The 21,215-nt window shown below is 38.6% G+C and overlaps 1 protein-coding gene across 2 annotated transcripts in view; it reads left to right on the top strand.

Moving 5' to 3' along the window:
• LOC126260943 (histone-lysine N-methyltransferase, H3 lysine-79 specific) overlaps window positions 1–21,215 on the top strand; it is a 225,885-nt gene that overhangs the window by 126,764 nt on the left and 77,906 nt on the right. For both annotated transcript variants that reach the window (XR_007546669.1, XM_049958451.1), the window contains exons 8-9: window positions 3,006–3,112; window positions 6,306–6,347. Coding sequence is in view for 1 of the 2 variants with exons in the window: in XM_049958451.1 (XP_049814408.1) it covers window positions 3,006–3,112; window positions 6,306–6,347 (149 nt within the window). In the remaining variant the exon portion in view is untranslated. The remainder of the gene's footprint in view (window positions 1–3,005; window positions 3,113–6,305; window positions 6,348–21,215) is intronic.

Raw genomic sequence — 21,215 nt, 5'->3', positions numbered from 1 at the left:
CTCCTCTCTTTGACATACAGCACATTAGCCCTGTTGTCTGCTTGAGGGATTGGTGGGATACCCCGTGGCTTGCTCTGAGTAGAGGGGCACGTGGCTGCTTTTGCTCTGTGGTCCGCCTAGCTCATACCCTTCCCATCTTTTTAATTCTTCTTTTTCTTTTACGTGTGTCATCCTTCGACATACTTGTCATTATTCTCTTTCCTGAGATTTTATCTTGTCTGTGTAGCTAGTTTTCTTTTGGTAATAGAGGGTGTGGAAGCACTGTTCAGAGATCAGAGAGTATGTATCTGGTCACAGGTACCACCACTCTCTGGGTGGGGCAACTCTCTCACTTTCACCTATTTACTTCTCTCTCACTTCTACTTGCTTCTTTCTATATTTTGGTTTTCTAGATTTTTGGATACAGTCGAGTCCATCAGAATTTACCTTTGTGTCTTTCCTCTCTGGGGCTATTCACAACTTCACGCACGAACAATTAAGGGTCCAGTGACCTCGCAGTTTGGTCCCTATAACCCCATCGATCCATCCATCCATCCATCCTTATCACTGTCATCTGTTGGGACCCAAATTCAGATTTGCTCTGTACTGCTGCAAATTAATTCACCGCACCACTTTCACTGTGTGGAACAAAACATTGGTTTTCATATGACTTGTTTTGTTGCTTCTTAACATATTCACCATGTGTGGGTAGATATATTGGGATTAGTAGCTGTAATCATCAGTAAGTAACAGAGCAATAAAGAGACTGTACTTGGCCCTTACTGCTTAGATTACCACTGATTGGGAAGCACTAGAGATGTGTGTACTTGGGCTCCTGGCTTGAAGAATGAGTTAATAGTGAAATACCCCATCATAGCATTCTGAAATATTTCATACTGAAAAAGAAGTTGCACAAAATGAGTTGAATACCACTGGTCAAACTCGTGGCTTGTGTTATTCAGATTGATCTTATACACCTGTTTAATGACACACTGTGCTTTTTCCTTTTACAGGTATTATGGGCAAGTGTAAGCTAATATTGTTTCAGCTGTGAAGAAGATGTACAAAATTAGACTTCTGTGGAAAACCTTTTCAAATGGCATTAGTTGCCTGTAGAAACTCCTTTGCAGGAGGAGAAGAGAGCTTTTACACTTTTGTGACATAAATAGGAACAAGGTTATTATAAAATATGACATCTAGAGCCATTGAAAGGGAGGAGTGGAAGTTGAATCTGCACAAATCAAAAAATCTGTTTTTACATCAGTTAATAGTAGAAATGATCATACATTTATGGAAATAAACGTTATCCTAAGGTGATAGTGGCAGTGAGCCCTTATAAGATTTTTAAAAGAATGTTGGCTTGCACGAATTTAGATATTTAGCTGATACCTGTTAACTTCACATAAGATTATTTTCTAACTGTAACTACTTCCTTTAACTCAGATGAGAAAAAATTATCATCACAAGCTGATATTGGGAAGAAGGTAAATGTATGAAGTTTGAACAATGCATATGATGTAACTTTTAAATATGTCTTGGTGAAGATATAAACTAACAGCTTATCATTGTACTTAAATTTATCAAAATATAAGGTGATAGAAGTGTGATTATGTTGTGTAGCAGATTCGGTCTGTGGTAAAAGAGAAATATGTGAAATGCTAAGAGGTTGCTTAGAGGTGAACATGTCGTGTTATGGTTCTGGATGAAAGGAAAAAGAAGATATGTCCTAAAGGGAATGAAGGAGCGAAATAATGATTTCTGAAGATTAAGGTATTGAAAATAAAGAACATGAAGCAGAAATTGGAGGAGGAATAACTGGTAAAAGAAAAGCCTAGAGAAACAATGGGTAACAAAGATTAGTGTAATATAGAGACATATTAAAAATTTAAGAAAGCTGTAAATGTTGATAAAAGCACTTCTGCTAATCTCCGATTTGGAAGTTGAATCCTTCTGTATCACTGTATCATATACCAGTGACTTCGTAGAATCTACAATGTGTGGTGCTCCATTGTTGTATGTGTGAATTTTTTGTTATTTTCTCATTCTGAGATGATTGATGGCGTAGTATCTTTTACAATGTTTCCCATCTTTATCTTTATGCCATATGTGCAGGAACCTCGGAAGTAACTCGTGTATAAGATATGGCAATAGTCTTCCATGGCTGCCTAGGTTTAACTCACTCATAAATTTTTCCTTTATTGGGAACAAAGATCTGTCAAAGAATTTGCAGCACCTTTAAATTGTCAGCTATTATCTTTCTGTTTGAGGGTTAAGTGTACTAACAGTTTACAATATTACTCAATATTACTTGTTTACTTAGTACTTCATTTGTTCCTGTATTGTGTTCTGTAAATACTGCCATGGAGGAGAACCTCTTGGAATCTGGAAACAGTCACTTAATGGTTTTTAACTTTTAATGTCACAACCTCCATTCCCGTGTCTTTGCCCATTCCTTTCTGGGGTCTTGTTTTGTAGGAGGAATTCAGAATATTTTTAAAAAAGCCGTTTATAGGGTGATTAAAATCTTTTCTTTCTTGGTATATTTTTGTAGCACTTAGCTTTCCCCTCAGACAACTATTGCATGAACTAGATTAAGGTAACAGGATCATGCTTACAAAATGTGTGCAATATTTTAAAAAATACGGTCTGTTACCGGAATATTCTTTGTGGATTTCCAGATAAAGTATCATGTAATTAGTTAGCCATATATGATTCTACTGTATTCTGGCTCATTGGCCAAACAACTTCATTTTTGAATAACTTCCTCGTAATAGCTTCAGCAGGGAAACGGGATGATGTCAAATGCTCCTTTGTGTAAAGTGTTCGGGTTCGACATGTTATCTCAACAGCTTGTAGGTTGGGAATGAAAATCCTTGGCTTCAGTATTCAAAACATGGCTAATGTCATCTGACACACAATAAAATCAATGTTAACGACATTTTCTTAGTCTTTGTCTCCTCCTTGTTTACGATTTTTGTTGAATGTTAGAGGAAACTGAAATAACTGAGTTTATTCTTTATTCACAGATATAGGAACGATAATGCACGTGTCAGAAATGACTCCCCTCCGTGGATCTGTTTCGTGGACCAACAAACCTGTTTCATACTATTTACACATAATAGACAGAGCAAAGGTATGTACTAATCTCTGTTTCGGTAAACTAAAGTCATTATATTTATTTATGTTGCACTTGAATCCAAATCATCACAAATCAGACAATATTATTGTTAAACAACACAAAAGAAAAAGCACAAAATGTTTGGGATAGTGATACGGGCCCCTTTCTCAAGAAGCTGTTTCCTATAACCAGTCTTGGGTGTACATAGCCCAGGTCCCACCAGTGGTAGCTGAAATGATACTCGAGGAAAAAATTCTAAACAAAAAATTGTGAACTTCAGGGACCACAAAGCCAAATATGACATTAGTGTTTGTTGCAGAGGAGGCATTAGGTTTCCTGCGAATGTGTTGATCTGATGTCTGGAAGAGCTTTATCTTTGGAAAAGAGTGTTTCAAGTGCCATCTGTCTAGATTGAAAAGGCACGTTTCAGGTATGTTTGGGATATTATCTGATAAGTGACAGATGTTTCATTGACCTTTCAGTGTTTCCAATTTGTTTGTGGAAGACATAAAATGTTAAGTTGTGTGTAACAATTATGTTCACATTTAAGACAGAGTAAAATTTGAAGAGATTTTGAAGTTTGACAGTTTTAAACATGTATGTCAAACTGCAGAGAATGGTTCAGCAAAAACTTTTTGCTCTAACTGAGTGGACTACTACTTCAGCAGTAATGGAGACACAAGTGGCAGTAGTCTCAAATATAAGCCTGAAAAATTAGAGATATTGAGGAAGAAAATTAGTAACCTATTGTTGTCACTAATCTCTGAAAGAACTGCAATAGAATCTTTCAGGTACGCCTTGTTAAAGATTAATAAGAATTTTTACAAATATCGGTCTAAGATTTTCTTCTCTTGTGGTGGTCATATCTCCCTTATGTAAGCTTTAGATTTAATTCTAAGCTATTTAATTCTAATTCAGCCCTTTGTAACTCCTGTGAATAGCCAGGTACAGAATGGTCCCACTTACACAATGAAACTTCCCGTGTCAAAATAGTAACCAGTACTTGATTTACAACTGCACACTAATGACAAACAGTGGACAGTAGGCAGAAACAATAAAACTGCGACGTAACTACATTTAACAAAACTCCGCTCAGAGGGCAAAGCAGTGTCGCACATGGCTGATGGCAAGCAAATTGGTGCATCCTGTGTGGAAGCTCCCTTTTGACTCTGTTAAGTGACCAGTGATGATATACTCGACAAGCTACACGAGCTGAAGACAAAGTTCTTCATCTCTCATTTGTAAGGATACATATGTTTCAGTGCAAAACGAATTGCTTCAGCTCTCTGCAGGTGGACGTGTGCCCTCCTGTGTGATATGGCCTTTACAGTTGCAGCCCCCTGCCTGTGCAGGGATTGCACTCCTGATGCCTGCACTGTAAGCTCACCATATATGTCAAATGCCTTTTCTCATTCTTGGGGCAGTAGGTAGGGTGGCACCCGAGGGAAGAGCTTCTCATTCCAGTGCACATTCTGTGGAGTTACTAACAGGAAATCTTCGTTACTTCCGTGATACGCTCACAACTGACAGTTGCTGACAGTTTGATGCACAGTCTGGTGTTGAGCTCGAAGTTTCAGTCTGCATTGGACAGCTTGTTCCACTTGTGGAGTGCATCTTTGCATCTGGTGTGACCCATTTGGTTTTGACTCGCAGCACTCTGTGGTGGTAGATGAAATCGACTAGGCAGCTTAGCGCATGCGAGGATGGTATGCAGGTGCACATCCATTACTGCTTCTAAGTGCCCTTTCCATTCTTTGAGAGGTTTATATCTGTGGTAACTGTGTCATTAGCATTGTGCAGATTAGGATGTTGTGATTATAGAATTTTAATGTTTAAAAGTGGCACCCTATGCGTGGGTAGATTAAGATTCCTGGAGATCTGTTAACAGCGGAAGCTCATGAACTCTGGCACATCTGATAACACCAGATGATATGCATGTGGTAGTATTCAGTTGGGTGTTTGGTGTTCATCCAGACAAGTGTTCAATATTCAGCACTTGAGTTCTCCAAATGAAAGAATGAAGACCAAATTACAGTTGCTGAGAAACCCCTAGTACAAGATCATTTCCAAAGGCAAATTTAAATTTCTCATGGGTGTAACAAATACCTGTAGTTCGTGAATGTTTTCAAGCAGATAAACATAAATAAACATGAAAATATGATGTATGGAGCTGGCTGGACACAGTATGTGGTATAGCTGTATTCCCAACATCATTCTAATCATATGGAGATACGGTGTAAATATGTATTTCTGCTAACATACGGGAAATAATTATTGTGTACGTGGAATGGAAAATCTGTACAGGCTGCTGAAATATAAGACTCAGGAAATGAAAATTGTGTGTTATGTTGTATGTGGGTTACCCAGAAAGTAATGCACTGCAATTTTTTTTTCTCATCCGAAAGCAATGCTACGAATGCGAAGTGTTACATATGTATTATTTGAAGTCTCCTGAGCGAGTGTGCCAAGTTTGTCACTTCTGACAGATAGCATAGTTGCAGGACAGTTTCAAAATGACATCTGCAGGTGATGTACGTTACAAGCAACGTGCTGTCATTGAATTTATCACTGCAGAGAAAGAAACTGTGGAGACTATTCACAAACGCATGTGCAAAGTCTACGGAGCATCTGCTGTCAACAGAAGTACAGTTACTCGCTGGGCATGGATGGTGAGGTCATCAGAAAGCGGTTCGTTGGAGCTCCACGATTTGCAGTGGTCAGGGAGATCGTGCACAGCTGTCACACCTGATGTGTTGCAGTGTGCTGAAGTTGTCATTCACTAGGACAGATGAAAAGATGCCATTTGCGGAAGACATTTTGAGGGGCATGAGGAGGTGATTCACACAGTGAAGCACTGGCTCTGCCACCAGGACACGGATTGGTACTGACGGCACACACACCCTTGTTTTGCGCTGGAGGAAGGCTATAGAGTGGAATGGAGATTATGTGGAAAAATAGGGTGTGTAGATGAAACACCAATCTTTTGTGTATGTGTAGTTCTCATTACGTTCAGTAAATAATAATTTTTGAAGAAAAAAATGCGGTGCATTACTTTCTGGGCAACCCTTTGTGTGTGTGTGTGTGTGTGTGTGTGTGTGTGTGTGTGTGTGTGTGGAGGGGGGGGGATGATACTTAATTCTGAGGGTTTTTTATTACGTATTTTTGTTTGAAGAAATCTGTATGTACTAATAATGTACTTTTGTTCCAGCTTGAGCGCTATTTCCAAGGGTTGAAGAATCCAAAATTAAAAGTAAGTATTGTTACAATAATGCAAATTTCCGTTGAGGAAACATTAAATGAAAATGAGATAAAGTATAAACTCGCTTCATCTGATTGGGATATGGCACACAGCTCGACATAAACTAGTTTCGTCACACAACACACATTTTTAGGTTTGGACGCAAGGATTTTTGGGAAAGGTGCTGAGGTGGTCAAGTAACTTGTGAGAATGGTGTGTAAGGTCTAGGTTGGACTTGTGAAAGATGGAGGGAAAAGAAGAGGATCTTTGTGGAATAGTGTGGCAGTCACACACAGCGATTTTTTTTTTGTGGTAAGTCCAGTCAGAGGGGTAGTTATTGCCAAGGAGGCATTCAAGAAGAATACATGGAACTGTTTTGGCCAGGCCAATAGTGGAGTGTTTGAATAGTTTGCAGTCGGGCTGGCCAGAGACAAAATGCAGTAAAAGATGAACTGGAAGGGGAAGGGGGAAACAGTAATGGAAATAACTTTAGAAAGAAGGGATTGTTGCAGTAATAGATTGAATAAGATCAGTTATTAATAGTAGCTGGCCACACACGAGCATATTGTAGCACTGGGCCACAGGTATTCCAGACGAATTCTGCAAAACTGGCAGGCCCCACCTGTGCATTTGCAGAAATGTGACCTGCTGGCTGTTAGCCACAGTTCTTGGAACTAGCAATCCTGCCACCCCATCTGGGCACACATGTGTGGATGTCTCCACCAGGCCACATTTACAATGTCCACGAGTCTTCGTGTGGTTTTTACGTGGCGGCAAGTTCTGGTTGCAACAAGTATAGGATGGAGTGGAACAATGATCCCAATGGAAAAACTTGTGCAGTTGTACCACGAAATACATTGTTTGTGGACACATGATCATTACACAAACAAGCATGAAAAATAGGATGTATAAAGAGATTATTGAAATATTTCTAAAATATATATATTGCAAATACAAGAAAATAACTATTTTATCATGAATTGTGCTTAGTTTGATTGAAATAAATAATCATCGTTGGTCTGTAATGAAACATACTGACAGTTCTAAACCTAAAATCACTTTGTTAAAAAAATGTTGATTTTACTTACAGTATTTTATTTCCTATAGTCATCAGTCAGGAAATGCAATCTGCTTGCATATTGATATACACCAATAAATGTTGTTGTTGTTGTTGTTGTTGTTGTTGTTGTCTTCAGTCCTGAGACTGGTTTGATGCAGCTCTCCATGCTACTCTATCCTGTGCAAGCTTCTTCATCTCCCAGTACCTACTGCAACCTACATCCTTCTGAATATGCTTGGTGTATTCATCTCTTGGTCTCCCTCTACGATTTTTACCCTCCACGCTGCCCTTCAATACCAAATTTGTGATCCCCTGATGCCTCAGAACATGTCCTACCAACCGATCCCTTCTTCTAGTCAAGTTGTGCCACAAGCTCCTCTTCTCCCCAATTCTATTCAATACCTCCTCATTAGTTATGTGGTCTACCCATCTAATCTTCAGCATTCTTCTATAGCACCACATTCCAAAAGCTTCTATTCTCTTCTTGTCTAAACTATTTATCGTCCATGTTTCACTTCCATACATGGCTACACTCCATACAAATACTTTCAGAAACGACTTCCTGACACTTAAATCTATACTCAATGTTAACAAATTTCTCTTCTTCAGAAACGCTTTCCTTGCCATTGCCAGTCTACATTTTATATCCTCTCTACTTCGACCATCATCAGTTATTTTTCTCCCCAAATAGCAAAACTCCTAATCTAATTTCGACTACGTTCCATTATCCTAGTTTTGCTTTTGTTGGTGTTCATCTTATATCCTCCCTTCAAGACACTGTCCATTCCGTTAAACTGTTTTTCCAAGTCCTTTGCTGTCTCTGACGGAATTACAATGTCATTGGCGAACCTCCAAGTTTTTATTTCTTCTCCATGGATTTTAATACCTACTCCGAATTTTTCTTTTGTTTCCTTCACTGCTTGCTCAATATACAGATTGAATAACATCGGAGAGAGGCTACAACCCTGTCTTACTCCCTTCCCAACCACTGCTTCCCTTTCATGCCCCTCAACTCTTATAACTGCCATTTGGTATCCATACAAATTGTAAATAGCCTTTCGCTCCATATATTTTACCCCTGCCACCTTCAGAATTTGAAAGAGAGTATTCGTTCTGCAGAACAATGTACAGTCTTGGACATAAAAACTGACCACCGGCCGGCCACCACAGAGACTAAGTCCAAGTCCACTTAAGGTAGCCAATAAACTGGCTGCTCCTGACAACTCCTAGTCTGGTCATCTGCACAATCAATCGTCTGTGGAAGTGTCAGGAGGAAATGTTGTCTATTTCAGAGATGTCGGATTGTGTGAGCCCGTGGTCTAGTGGTAATAGTCGTGCATTCTAACGTTATAGTCGCCTGTTCGCGTCCAACTGTATTATTATTATTATTATTATTATTATATATTTTGTAACACATTTTGGCCCTCATCTAAAGTTAGGAGTCTGATTGAATGTCGAAGATAATTCACTTCACATTCTACCCACCAGCAATAAAAAGTACTTCCAGAAACAATTCCGCAGGACAGCTTGTGGCTGCATCGCAATGAGAACAGCTTACGCTCAGGCGTTTCCTCGCACTACAGTGGCTACTGGCCACCGGCCAGACGCCACCCACCGCCTGACATCCAGCGCCGGTGAACGCGGCGCGATGCTGTCAGTGTATGTATCAACTGTCATTTTCGAATTTGAAGTTCTAGTTATCATCTTGCAGTCAAGCATTGGATTTTGCATACTTGAAACCCATGAACTATGGTTAAGTGTTGTAAAATTGAGTTGCAAGTGGGAAAATGTGTAACATCTGCAACACCTTATTTACTTTTGGCAAAACAGAGAGGTGAATGCAGAAGAGGCAGCTAGAAATATTTGAACTGTGTGTGGAGAGAGTGCTTTTTGGAAAATACGCCAGAAAAAGATATTCTTGTTTCAACAAAGATCGTTCTGGCATGAATGATTTTCCACTTTAAGGAAGTCTCAACTAGTGATATATGTGATGGATTACCATTTAATCATCACGCGACATTTGCATTCAACACGCAAAGTTCAGAACTCTGGTTTAGCAGTACTGCATGCTCTAATTCGAAACAACAAAAATCAACCGAGTGACTATTATTGAACATCATTAGGTCGCTCATTGAGCATTCCTATGCAGTGCTGTTACTGGTGACGAGTTATGATGCCTTTATCGTGTACTTCCTAAGAAGAAATGAAAGGCTGAGGCCCACCAAAAGATGTAAACTCGAGCAAAGAGTAGTGTGAACATAATATTTTACATCTGATAGCTCCAAAAGTGTGTTTCGTGCTACGAATTCTGCCCCAAGGGTGTGTGCATCACAGCTGGAATTTCTTGCCAACAACTGAGACATCTTTCGGTCTCAGCGTAACAAAATCGACCGACAAAACTACATCACGTGTGCTACTGCATGATGACGCACTCTGTTGATTTGCGAAACAAAACTATCCAGGAGATTGATAGGAAAGTAGTCTCTCGTGCACTTCTATTGATAGAGAAGACCTCTCTCGAGCACTTGTCCCTCTCATCATATACTCGTAAAATTATAAGTTTCCTGATCTTGATCGATCAACCATCAAGGCAATTCATTTCTAGACGAACATGATCTTCAAACTACACTGACTTTATGACATCGTTAGAACTGTTAGGTTTCTATGGGCATAGAATTTGTAAACTACTTTAGAATTGTCAGATAGTCTTAGATACCGTGAAAGAAAATCCTGCGCTGCTGATTAATTTCTCTTTGATGATTACTATTGCGTTCAGTAAACTAATGGAAAACACAATTATAATATTCACTGTACTAATACAAAGTAAATTCAGCCTTCTAGAGTAACATCACAATGGCAGCCCAGCTTAATAAAGCATTAAGTATCTGTAAGACGGTTGAGCCTATTTTAACACGAATTAGTAAGATATTACCGACTTTTGACATTTTAAAATGTCTGTATTTACTTAATGTCCTGTATGATTCGCAGGTATTATGAAAATGTGGCAATTCATAGATAAAATTATGTATTCACAACAACAAAAAATATGTCGGAAGGAAACAAAAGTGGCATTAGGAAATTTGCATTACCATGAAGTTTTCGCTTTGACTCTAAGGGGAACTAAAAGTAGCAAGACGAATTTTGCACAAGCGTTGTCTTAAGATTCCCTTATTAAGTTTGTATCTGCCTGCTTGTAGCTCTGCCACAAAAGAATTAAAAATCTGGCTTTCAGCGAGTCTCGAAAGGCGAACAAAGGCAGCGTGCACCTGACAGGCAAGCATGTTACGTAGGAGCTAGCGAACAGGTGGGGTGTGTTTGGCATACTTATTGGCTCAGTAAACGCGATGGCAGATAAATAGAAACATAAGAGATAAGAGTAGTTGTATTTCCAATGTGGAACGGCTTTCGTTGACTCAAAAGAATTAACTGATATCCTTATGTCACATCTCAAGAGAAAATCACTCACATTATTCAATTGAAATGACACGATAATATCAAGTGAATTAACAGGATGGTTCTGTGCCATCAAGGAAGTAACTCGTTGGTAACAGAGTTGTCAAACATATTCTGCGCTGTTGCCAAGTTTCAGTTATACTGCCATGAAGGATACCAGCTGATGTGTTCTGTGAGCGACTTCGGAAGTGACTATAGCTTCGTCTCAAAGTTGCATGTGGAAAGGCCCACAATATCCTCATTATGTGTCAACGAGCCTTATTCGCATTTCTGTACCGCGCTTATAGTATGCAGCAAAGATGGGAATTGTAGATAGGTGCTACAGAGAGATTGGCTGTTGTGTCCCTATAGTGCCCAACTTTGGAGGTTCGAGTTCTCCCTCCGGCATGGGTGTGCGTGTTGTGCATAGCGTAAGTTAGTGTAAGTTAAATTATGTAGTGTGTAAGCTTAGGGACCGATAACCTAAGCAGCTTGGTCCCATAAGATCTTACCACAAATTTGCAAAATTTTAAATCCAAAATACTGCATCTCGGTTCTTACTATAGTACAGTACTGGTTAGATGTAAATGAAGAGAGACTTCAATTCGGATTGTGGTTAAGGGTGCATCGCAAGCCCATGGCTACGAACAATTGGGAGCGGAAACTTAATAATGTCATCAGAGCCTTGTTGAAGAACCATGACATGCGATCGTTAGACCGACTGCAGAAAGTTCAGTATATAAATACATACATACTTAGCAAAATGTATCATGTCAGAGCAGTCTTACCGATACTGCAGGTCACCGTACATAAAATACTGGCTGCAGCGTGTTGGTATGTGTGGAAACAAAATATCTTCAAAGCATCCTTCCACATGGCGACTTTGCAGAGGCAAAACGGAGGACTTGGAATTAAAGACGTTAAATATAGATGTTATGCACTGTTTCCAATTCGTGCTTTTAAGCTAATACATGCCACTAAGACAGGAATCACGAAACTTCTGTTCCTCTCGTTAGATCCTGGGGATAGGAACGCTCCTGTTAATGTAGCACGACAGCCTAGATTACGTCCGAAAGTACTATGGCGATTGGAGCTATATAAGACTTCCACCAGCGCAAACCAACACTAGAACCGTCTATGATTATATTACCACACATCGTCTTAACAACCCAATTCAGGTAAATTAACCTACTAAAAACTGGATGAATGTCTGGAAAAATATCAACAATAAAATTCTACCAACTGGAGTCAGTGCCGTATGGTACGACATTGTAAACGAAACCATACCCACAGCAGAACGATTATGGAAAATCAAATTGAGACCATCTCCGTACTGCGACAAATGTCGCCTTGTAGAAACTGTAGTGCACATGTTCTTATGTGAAAATAGAATCAGAATTTGGAACTGTACTAGGAAGAAATTAGCACTTACCAACAGAACCGCGAAAGTCATATACCGATAACTGAAGCTTTACAACCCGACTGGAAATGTTACCCGTCCGCAAAGAATAACAGTTATTCATGGCTTCTGGGACGGTTCGTGTTTTACGTTTTAACAAACAAAAATTCGAACTTAGAAGAGTACATGTTTTAAGTTGCAGAAGAACATTTAAAGTTCAAGAAGAATAAAAAATATAAGGAATGGTTTCAAATTTTTTTTATCTATTGCTTTATGTGGGCTACAAAGAGGTGGACAGTTTTATTTATTAGAGGCAGAATACTATTCTTTCACTTTTTTATTCCTGGAATCGTTTTTTAATGTTGGTTCTAAAGTGAGATCCGTTATAATTTGGCAAAACCCCTCCGGCTTCAAAATTTCTTTCATTTGTTGAAAAATATATGGCTTCCTTACAGACCTCATATGCATTCAGTGCATAATAATTTAAATTGTGAATGTGTTTCTAAATTAATGTTTGTTATGTATTTTTCCGTGACCCTTTTGCCTGTTATGAGTTATATTCTACAAGGAATGCACACCATTGGAAATGGCAATCTGTAATTTATTTTACCTTAATTAATACTTCAGTTTTGTTCTACAATTTAAGGCATATATGGGAGCAAACATGGAATACATGGGAATAATGCAGCTACTCAGTGACAGGTATGCCAGCCGGTTTGGCAGAGTGGTTCTAGGCGCTTCAGTTCGGAACCGCGCAACCACTACGGTCGCAGGTTCAAATCCTGCCTTGAGCATGGATGTGTGTGATGTCCTTAGGTTAGTTAGGTTTAAGTAGTTCTAAATTCTAGGGGACTGATGACCTCAGATGTTAGCCCCATAGTGCTCAGAGCCATTTGAACCAGTGACATGTATGGGGGAGGCATTGTGGCCAGGCTTCGGATCTTCGACCCCTGCCCTCTTTGCCTCCGCCTACCTGGTGCTGAATGTCTTCTCCAACTTAAAAAAAAAGTGCAGTGGTCAGCACGTCTGCCTAGTAAGCAGGAGGTCCAGGTTCGAAGTCCGGTCGGTCACACATTTTCATCTGCCGCCGTTGCTGTGACAGTGTGGAAGTCGGTCCTTTGGTATTTAAGATGCAATTGTTTTTTGAGGAAATAGAGGTAATTTGTGAACATTTGTCTTGCCATCAGTGTAACGGGAGTTCAATGGCATCCGACCCTTAGTCATTGCTTTGTGATGGTGCTAACCCACATCATATACATGCGAATCAGATTGTAGTGCATATTTAGTCAAATAAATGAATGGTCAGTATACAAGTATATACGAACAGTAGAAGCAGGATTGCTGCGAACTGATCATTTAATCAAGTGCAACATAGAGTACCTGTGTAATGAGTCATTCCAGCTGCATAACTGAGGGTAATATTTGTTAAGCAATTCACTGCAGAATTTATGTAATACCAGCACGATGATCTCTGTAGTCATACTGTATCATTAGCAGCTCGCGAATGGAGTACTATGTTCGTTAAATCAGATTACTCAAGCTGATGCCAAATAAAGAGAAGCGACAACGCCATCACACTATTTTCACTTAAGTAGGTAGTCAGCGCTAAATTATGTGCGCCACCATTAACATTACTGTAAGCAGTTTGACAACAAAACCACCACAACTACTGACAACCTGTACCATTACCACCACACATTTGTAACTCACAGTGATTACAAGTTGCTGATGTTTGTCAAGAATAACAGAAAGCGCCCCACGAATGTGAAGTTCCATTTGCATTATGTCTAGGACGGAGAGAATCCTAAATAACAGTAATAGGTTACCCAGCAAAGAGAAGAGTCCACGTATTGTCTCAAGTTCTTGCAGTTTGATGTCAATGCACTTCCCGATGGCTTTACAATAATGGGTTCTTTTGGCTATCAGAATACTAATATGGGAATTATCAAAGTGTAATTGCTAGAACGCTCAGCTACCTTAATAACACCTCATTCTGAATTGAATACGACTTGTAAAGCAACGTTAATTTGACGTTTCCGTCCATCTCCTGACGTCTGAAGTGCACTCACAGTTGTGTTGCCTGCCACATGGTTTCTGTGAAGTATTGTGGCAGCTGGCAGTCATTGCTGAACACAGACATGTGCAAATATCCTCATTGCTCTAGGGGAACTCATCTTCGTTGCATTTTTCCGTACCGTAATTAGCACAGTAACATAAGGCTTATTCTGCTGAAGAACTTGATGCCCACAAGTTATTAAATAAGAATCTTTGATGAGTGGTAGTAATTCATGAAAGGAAACAGACTGTTGGACAAAAGAATGGACAGCTTTCTGCTTTTTGCGTTTCCGATAGCACCTACTATAAGCATCTGGTGTCATATTATGCTCCAGAACCCTAAACTGTTTGTTTATTTTTTTACTTCTTGCAAACGCTATGATATGAGAAGAGGAAATGACTTGTATGCTTCTCAGGAACTTTAGTTCTTCGTTTTTATTTTCTCACTTCATACTAAAACAAGGATGTAGGTTGCAGTAGGTACTGGGAGATGAAGAAGCTTGCACAGGATAGAGTAGCATGGAGAGCTGCATCAAACCAGTCTCAGGACTGAAGACCACAACAACAACAACAACAACAACAACTAAAACAAGGGTGTTAGTATGAGAAGAGGAAATGAAATATACGCTTCCAAGACATAATATTTACTTGTGTGCTACTACTGTGTACATGGAAGCTCTGCAGTTAATTTTTGTATGTTGGATAAATTTTGATATCACCTCACATTCCTTTGTGAGAAGGTTCCTATTTCCTTGGGATTCAAATAGAGTGGACATTTCATCACTGGTTAATATTCTGATGACTAATGACATGATATCCGTTCCAATTCCTCCATGACACCTGTGAGTAGAGTCTCACGTTTGTCACTATAAAAACATGCAGGCAGTGATATCTGCTCAGTGCAGTCAGAGCCAAGGTGATTTCTTTCTGTTTATGGCAAAGCGTCTGCTACAGAGTCCACGCTCAGTCAACATAAACAAATCGCAGCAGCATTGGGCACTGTTAATCGCTGCACTTGTCGCGAGCCCCGACAACAAGAGCGCAATGTCGCTGCTAACGATACTAAGGAGTTAATACATCTTTCTTACTTAACGTATTATGCAGGACATGGGGTGGGTAAAAATTCAGTTTGTAACTTCCCATCGCATTAAAATACTTTAGCCATATTTGATGCAACATTTATTGTTGGTTGTCTCTCTAATTTTAATAGCATTGATTCAGATTGTGCGTGAACACGAAAACACACACACACACACACACACACACACACAGGAGGAGACTGAAAGTAAATGGACTAGTATGCTAAAGAGCTGCGACAAAGCAAAGCTTGACCGATTATGATATAATTGTCCAAATGGGTTTTGTGGACAAGTATAGTTTTACTAACCAATCCACCCACCATTATTACGCAAGATTTCTATAAGGCATACGGGCATTGATTTCATTAAGTCTTCGATAGTGTAGTGTGATGGTTTACTTCCCACCATATGTTTTCTGTATCCATCCAAAGGTCACTTGCATTTGTAGGTCCACATGGCACTGACTTCGTTACCTCTACCCACATATTCTCTATCTGGTTGATGTTCGGCGATCGTGGAACAAATGGCTCAGCTTTATCCTCTTTTGGCCCTGAAACCAATCTTGCACTGCTCTGCTCTGATGGATGGGGCTCTGCTCCTGTAAATAAACTGTTATCTCGCTACTTCATATATTTATATTTAAATTACGTATTTGTAAGAAGCACATTGTATTAGTATTTTCCATAGTGTTTAAGAATTCAGGCCCTGTCATAGATAAGTGATCTACATTCAACAGCCCGATTACAAATGTGGTTTATCCAGTCTATCATATGATGATGAGAGCCGTAGTCTGATAGCCACATAAAGGCTGACTGGCTGAATCCGATTAGAACGATCTGGTATCAAAATCAAATTACAGAAATCGGATAATTTGAATGTCTGTATTGCAACAATGCTGCGCAAATAAGTTCCTATGATGGAGTAACGGGTAGGAACTGTCTAAGAAAAAGTGAGGAATGTCTACTAGCAGCAAAGTAACCTAATTATAACCCATATTTATGTGATGGAAATACTGAATTGAACAATACGCATCTAGTTCAGTGGTGGGAAGATACACAATATCGGATTTGCTGATGACCTATAATGATAATGATGATGATGATGATAATAATAATAATAATAATAATAATAATAATAATAATAACAATAACAAAAACAAAACCAGCATGGCAACACAGGCTACAGATCAGAATAGAAAAACTGAGAAAAGACATCGGACAGTTAACACAATTTATAAGAAATGAAATCTTGGAAAAAAAACGAAAAAGGTTAGGTAAAATCTCACAACAAGAAGCGACAGAGCAATTAGACGAAAAGAAGCAGAAATTACAAGCATTAGCCAAACGACTCAGAAGATACAAAAAAAGTGAAAATAGAAGGAAACAAAACCAAACATTCAACACAAACCAAAAGAAATTTTACCAGACAATAGATAACACACACATTAAAATAAACAATCCACCAAACATAACAGACATGGAACACTTCTGGAGCAACATATGGTCAAACCCGGTACAACATAACAGGCATGCACGGTGGATACAAGCAGAAACAGACACATACAAGATGATACCACAAATGCCTGAAGTGATAATTTTGCAACATGAAGTCACCCAAGCAATTAATTCTACTCACAATTGGAAAGCCCCTGGAAATGATAAAATAGCAAATTTCTGGTTAAAGAAGTTCACCTCTACACATTCACATCTAACTAAATTATTTAACAGTTACATTGCAGACCCATACACATTCCCTGATACACTTACACATGGAATAACTTATCTGAAACCTAAAGATCAAGCAGACACAGCGAACCCAGCTAAATATCGCCCCATAACATGCCTACCAACAATATACAAAATATTAACTTCAATCATTAAACAGAAATTAATTACACATACAACACAGAACAAAATTATAAATGAAGAGCAAAAAGGCTGTTGCAAAGGAGCACGAGGATGTAAAGAGCAACTGATAATAGATGCAGAGGTGACATATCAAGCTAAAACTAAACAAAGGTCGCTACACTACGCATACATTGATTACCAAAAAGCTTTTGATAGTGTACCCCACTCATGGTTACTACAAATATTGGAAATATACAAAATAGATCCTAAATTGATACAGTTCCTAAACATAGTAATGAAAAATTGGAAAACCACACTTAATATCCAAACAAATTCAAATAATATCACATCACAGCCAATACAGATTAAGCGTGGAATATACCAAGGAGACTCATTAAGTCCTTTCTGGTTCTGCCTTGCTCTGAACCCACTATCCAACATGCTAAATAATACAAATTATGGATACGGTATTACTGGAACATACCCACACAAAATCACACATTTGCTATACATGGATGATCTAAAACTACTGGCAGCAACACATCAACAACTCAACCAATTACTAAAGATAACAGAAGTATTCAGCAATGATATAAGTATGGCTTTTGGAACAGACAAATGTAAGAAAAATAGCATAGTCAAGGGAAAACACACTAAACAATAAGATTACATATTGGATAACCACAGCGACTGCATAGAAGCGATGGAAAAAACAGATGCCTATAAATATCTAGGATACAGACAAAAAATAGGAATAGATAATAAAAATATTAAAGAAGAACTAAAAGAAAAATATAGACAAAGACTAACAAAAATACTGAAAACAGAATTGACAGCAAGAAACAAGACAAAAGCTATAAATACTTATGCCATACCAATATTGACCTACTCATTTGGAGTAGTGAAATGGAGTAACACAGACCTAGAAGCACTCAATACACTTACACGATCACAATGCCACAAATATAGAATACATCACATACATTCAGCAACAGAAAGATTCACATTAAGCAGAAAGGAAGGAGGAAGGGGATTTATCGATATAAAAAACCTACATTATGGACAGGTAGACAATTTAAGAAAATTCTTTATAGAACGAGCAGAAACTAGCAAAATACACAAAGCAATCACTCATATAAATACATCGGCTACACCACTACAATTTCATAACCACCTCTACAACCCTTTAGACCACATAACATCAACAGATACGAAGAAAGTAAATTGGAAAAAGAAAACACTTCATGGCAAGCACCCGTATCATCTAACACAGCCACACATCGATCAAGACGCATCCAACACATGGCTAAGAAAAGGCAATATATACAGTGAGACAGAAGGATTCATGATTGCAATACAGGATCAAACAATAAACACCAGGTATTACAGCAAGCATATTATTAAAGATCCCAATACCACAACAGATAAATGCAGACTTTGTAAACAACAAATAGAAACAGTAGATCACATCACAAGCGGATGTACAATACTAGCAAATACAGAATACCCCAGAAGACATGACAATGTCGCAAAAATAATACACCAACAGCTTGCCTTACAACATAAACTTTTAAAACAACAAGTTCCTACATACAAGTATGCACCACAAAATGTACTGGAGAATGATGAATACAAATTATACTGGAACAGAACCATTATAACAGATAAAACAACGCCACATAACAAACCTGACATCATACTCACCAATAAAAAGAAGAAATTAACACAACTAATCGAAATATCCATACCCAATACAACAAATATACAAAAGAAAACAGGAGAAAAAATTGAAAAATACATCCAACTGGCTGAGGAAGTCAAAGACATGTGGCATCAGGATAAAGTTGACATCATACCAATTATACTATCAACTACAGGAGTCATACCACACAATATCCACCAGTACATCAATGCAATACAGCTACATCCAAACATATATATACAACTACAGAAATCCGTAATTATTGATACATGTTCAATTACCCGAAAGTTCCTAAATGCAATATAACACATACCGTACAGTTAATAGGAAGTGACGCTTGATCAAGGTCCGCGTCAGTTTCCATTCTCAACCAGACTTAACGTCTGAGAAAGTAAAGAAATAACAATAATAATAATAATGATTGCAATACAGGATCAAACAATAAACTCCAGGTATTACAGCAAGCATATTATTAAAGATCCCAATACCACAACAGATAAATGCAGACTTTGCAAACAACAAATAGAAACAGTAGATCACATCACAAGCGGTTGTACAATACTAGCAAATACAGAATACCCCAGAAGACATGACAATGTTGCAAAAATAATTCATCAACAGCTTGCCTTACAACATAAACTTATAAAACAACACGTTCCTACATACAAGTATGCACCACAAAATGTACTGGAGAATGATGAATACAAATTATCCTGGAACAGAACCATTATAACAGATAAAACAACACCACATAACAAACCTGACATCATACTCACCAATAAAAAGAAGAAATTAACACAACTAATCGAAATATCCATACCCAATACAACAAATATACAATAGAAAACAGGAGAAAAAACTGAAAAATACATCCAACTGGCTGAGGAAGTCAGACATGTGGCATCAGGATAAAGTTGACATCATACCAATTATACTATCAACTACAGGAGTCATACCACACAATATCCACCAGTCATTAATGCAATACAGCTACATCCAAACGTATATATACAACTACAGAAATCAGTAATTATTGATACATGTTCAATTACCCGAAAGTTCCTAAACGCAATGTAACGTATACCGTACAGTTGAAAGGAAGTCATGCTTGATCAAGGTCCAAGTCACTTTCCATTTCTAACAAGATATAATGTCTGAGAAAGGAAAGAAATATAATAATAATCCCATGTGATGGATAGGGGAAAGCCTCCCACATATGGGTGCTACTGAGGAAATCAAATACTTGGGGTGAACCAAATACTAACACAATCCTGAACAGCTACTCAACCCGTTGAACCCGAAATCCAGACACGTCTAAGTGAAAATCACCGGTACTCTGGTCACTGTCTGTTAACTCGATGAGCTTGGCTGAGAATATTTGCTTCCATAGGCATCAACACCCTCTAGTCCTGTCCGGTCCTGGTATCACCCAGACCAAACCAATGAAACACAAGCAAACATGAACTGTCCAAGCAAAGTCAACTTTATCCCAGGTGGTACACAACCCGCCTGTCGACAGGCGGCAGCTGGATTTTCAGGTTGTGGGGAGTCCAGGCTAGCACGGCAGAGAATATCGGAGATCTCTGGTAAATTTCCCTACAAGCAGAAAACATGCATTTGAAAACTAAACATCGATACATTGATCCAAACACGAAAAGTAAATAAACTCACATAAGAAATTGACTGACAAAAAATTTTCATCCTTGCTCTTCAAGAACCATGACTGACAGAATTGGGGGCAGAATTCATAGCACAAAACACACTTTTGGAGCTATCAGATGTAAAATATTATGTTCACACTACTCTTTGCTCGAGTTTACATCTTTTGGTGGGCCTCAGCCTTTCATTTCTTCTTAGGAAGTACACGATAAAGGCATCATAACTCGTCACCAGTAACAGCACTGCATAGGAATGCTCAATGAGCGACCTAATGATGTTCAATAATAGTCACTCGGTTGATTTTTGTTGTTTCGAATTAGAGCATGCAGTACTGCTAAACCAGAGTTCTGAACTTTGCGTGTTGAATGCAAATGTCGCGTGATGATTAAATGGTAATCCATCACATATATCACTAGTTGAGACTTCCTTAAAGTGGAAAATCATTCATGCCAGAACGATCTTTGTTGAAACAAGAATATCTTTTTCTGGCGTATTTTCCAAAAAGCACACTCTCCACACACAGTTCAAATATTTCTAGCTGCCTCTTCTGCATTCACCTCTCTGTTTTGCCAAAAGTAAATAAGGTGTTGCGGATGTTACACATTTTCCCACTTGCAACTCAATTTTACAACACTTAACCATAGTTC

The sequence above is a fragment of the Schistocerca nitens genome, chromosome 5 (genome assembly GCF_023898315.1).
Source record: "Schistocerca nitens isolate TAMUIC-IGC-003100 chromosome 5, iqSchNite1.1, whole genome shotgun sequence".
In the NCBI taxonomy this organism is placed as follows: domain Eukaryota; kingdom Metazoa; phylum Arthropoda; class Insecta; order Orthoptera; family Acrididae; genus Schistocerca; species Schistocerca nitens.
This window is presented reverse-complemented; position numbering and strand designations above follow the sequence as displayed.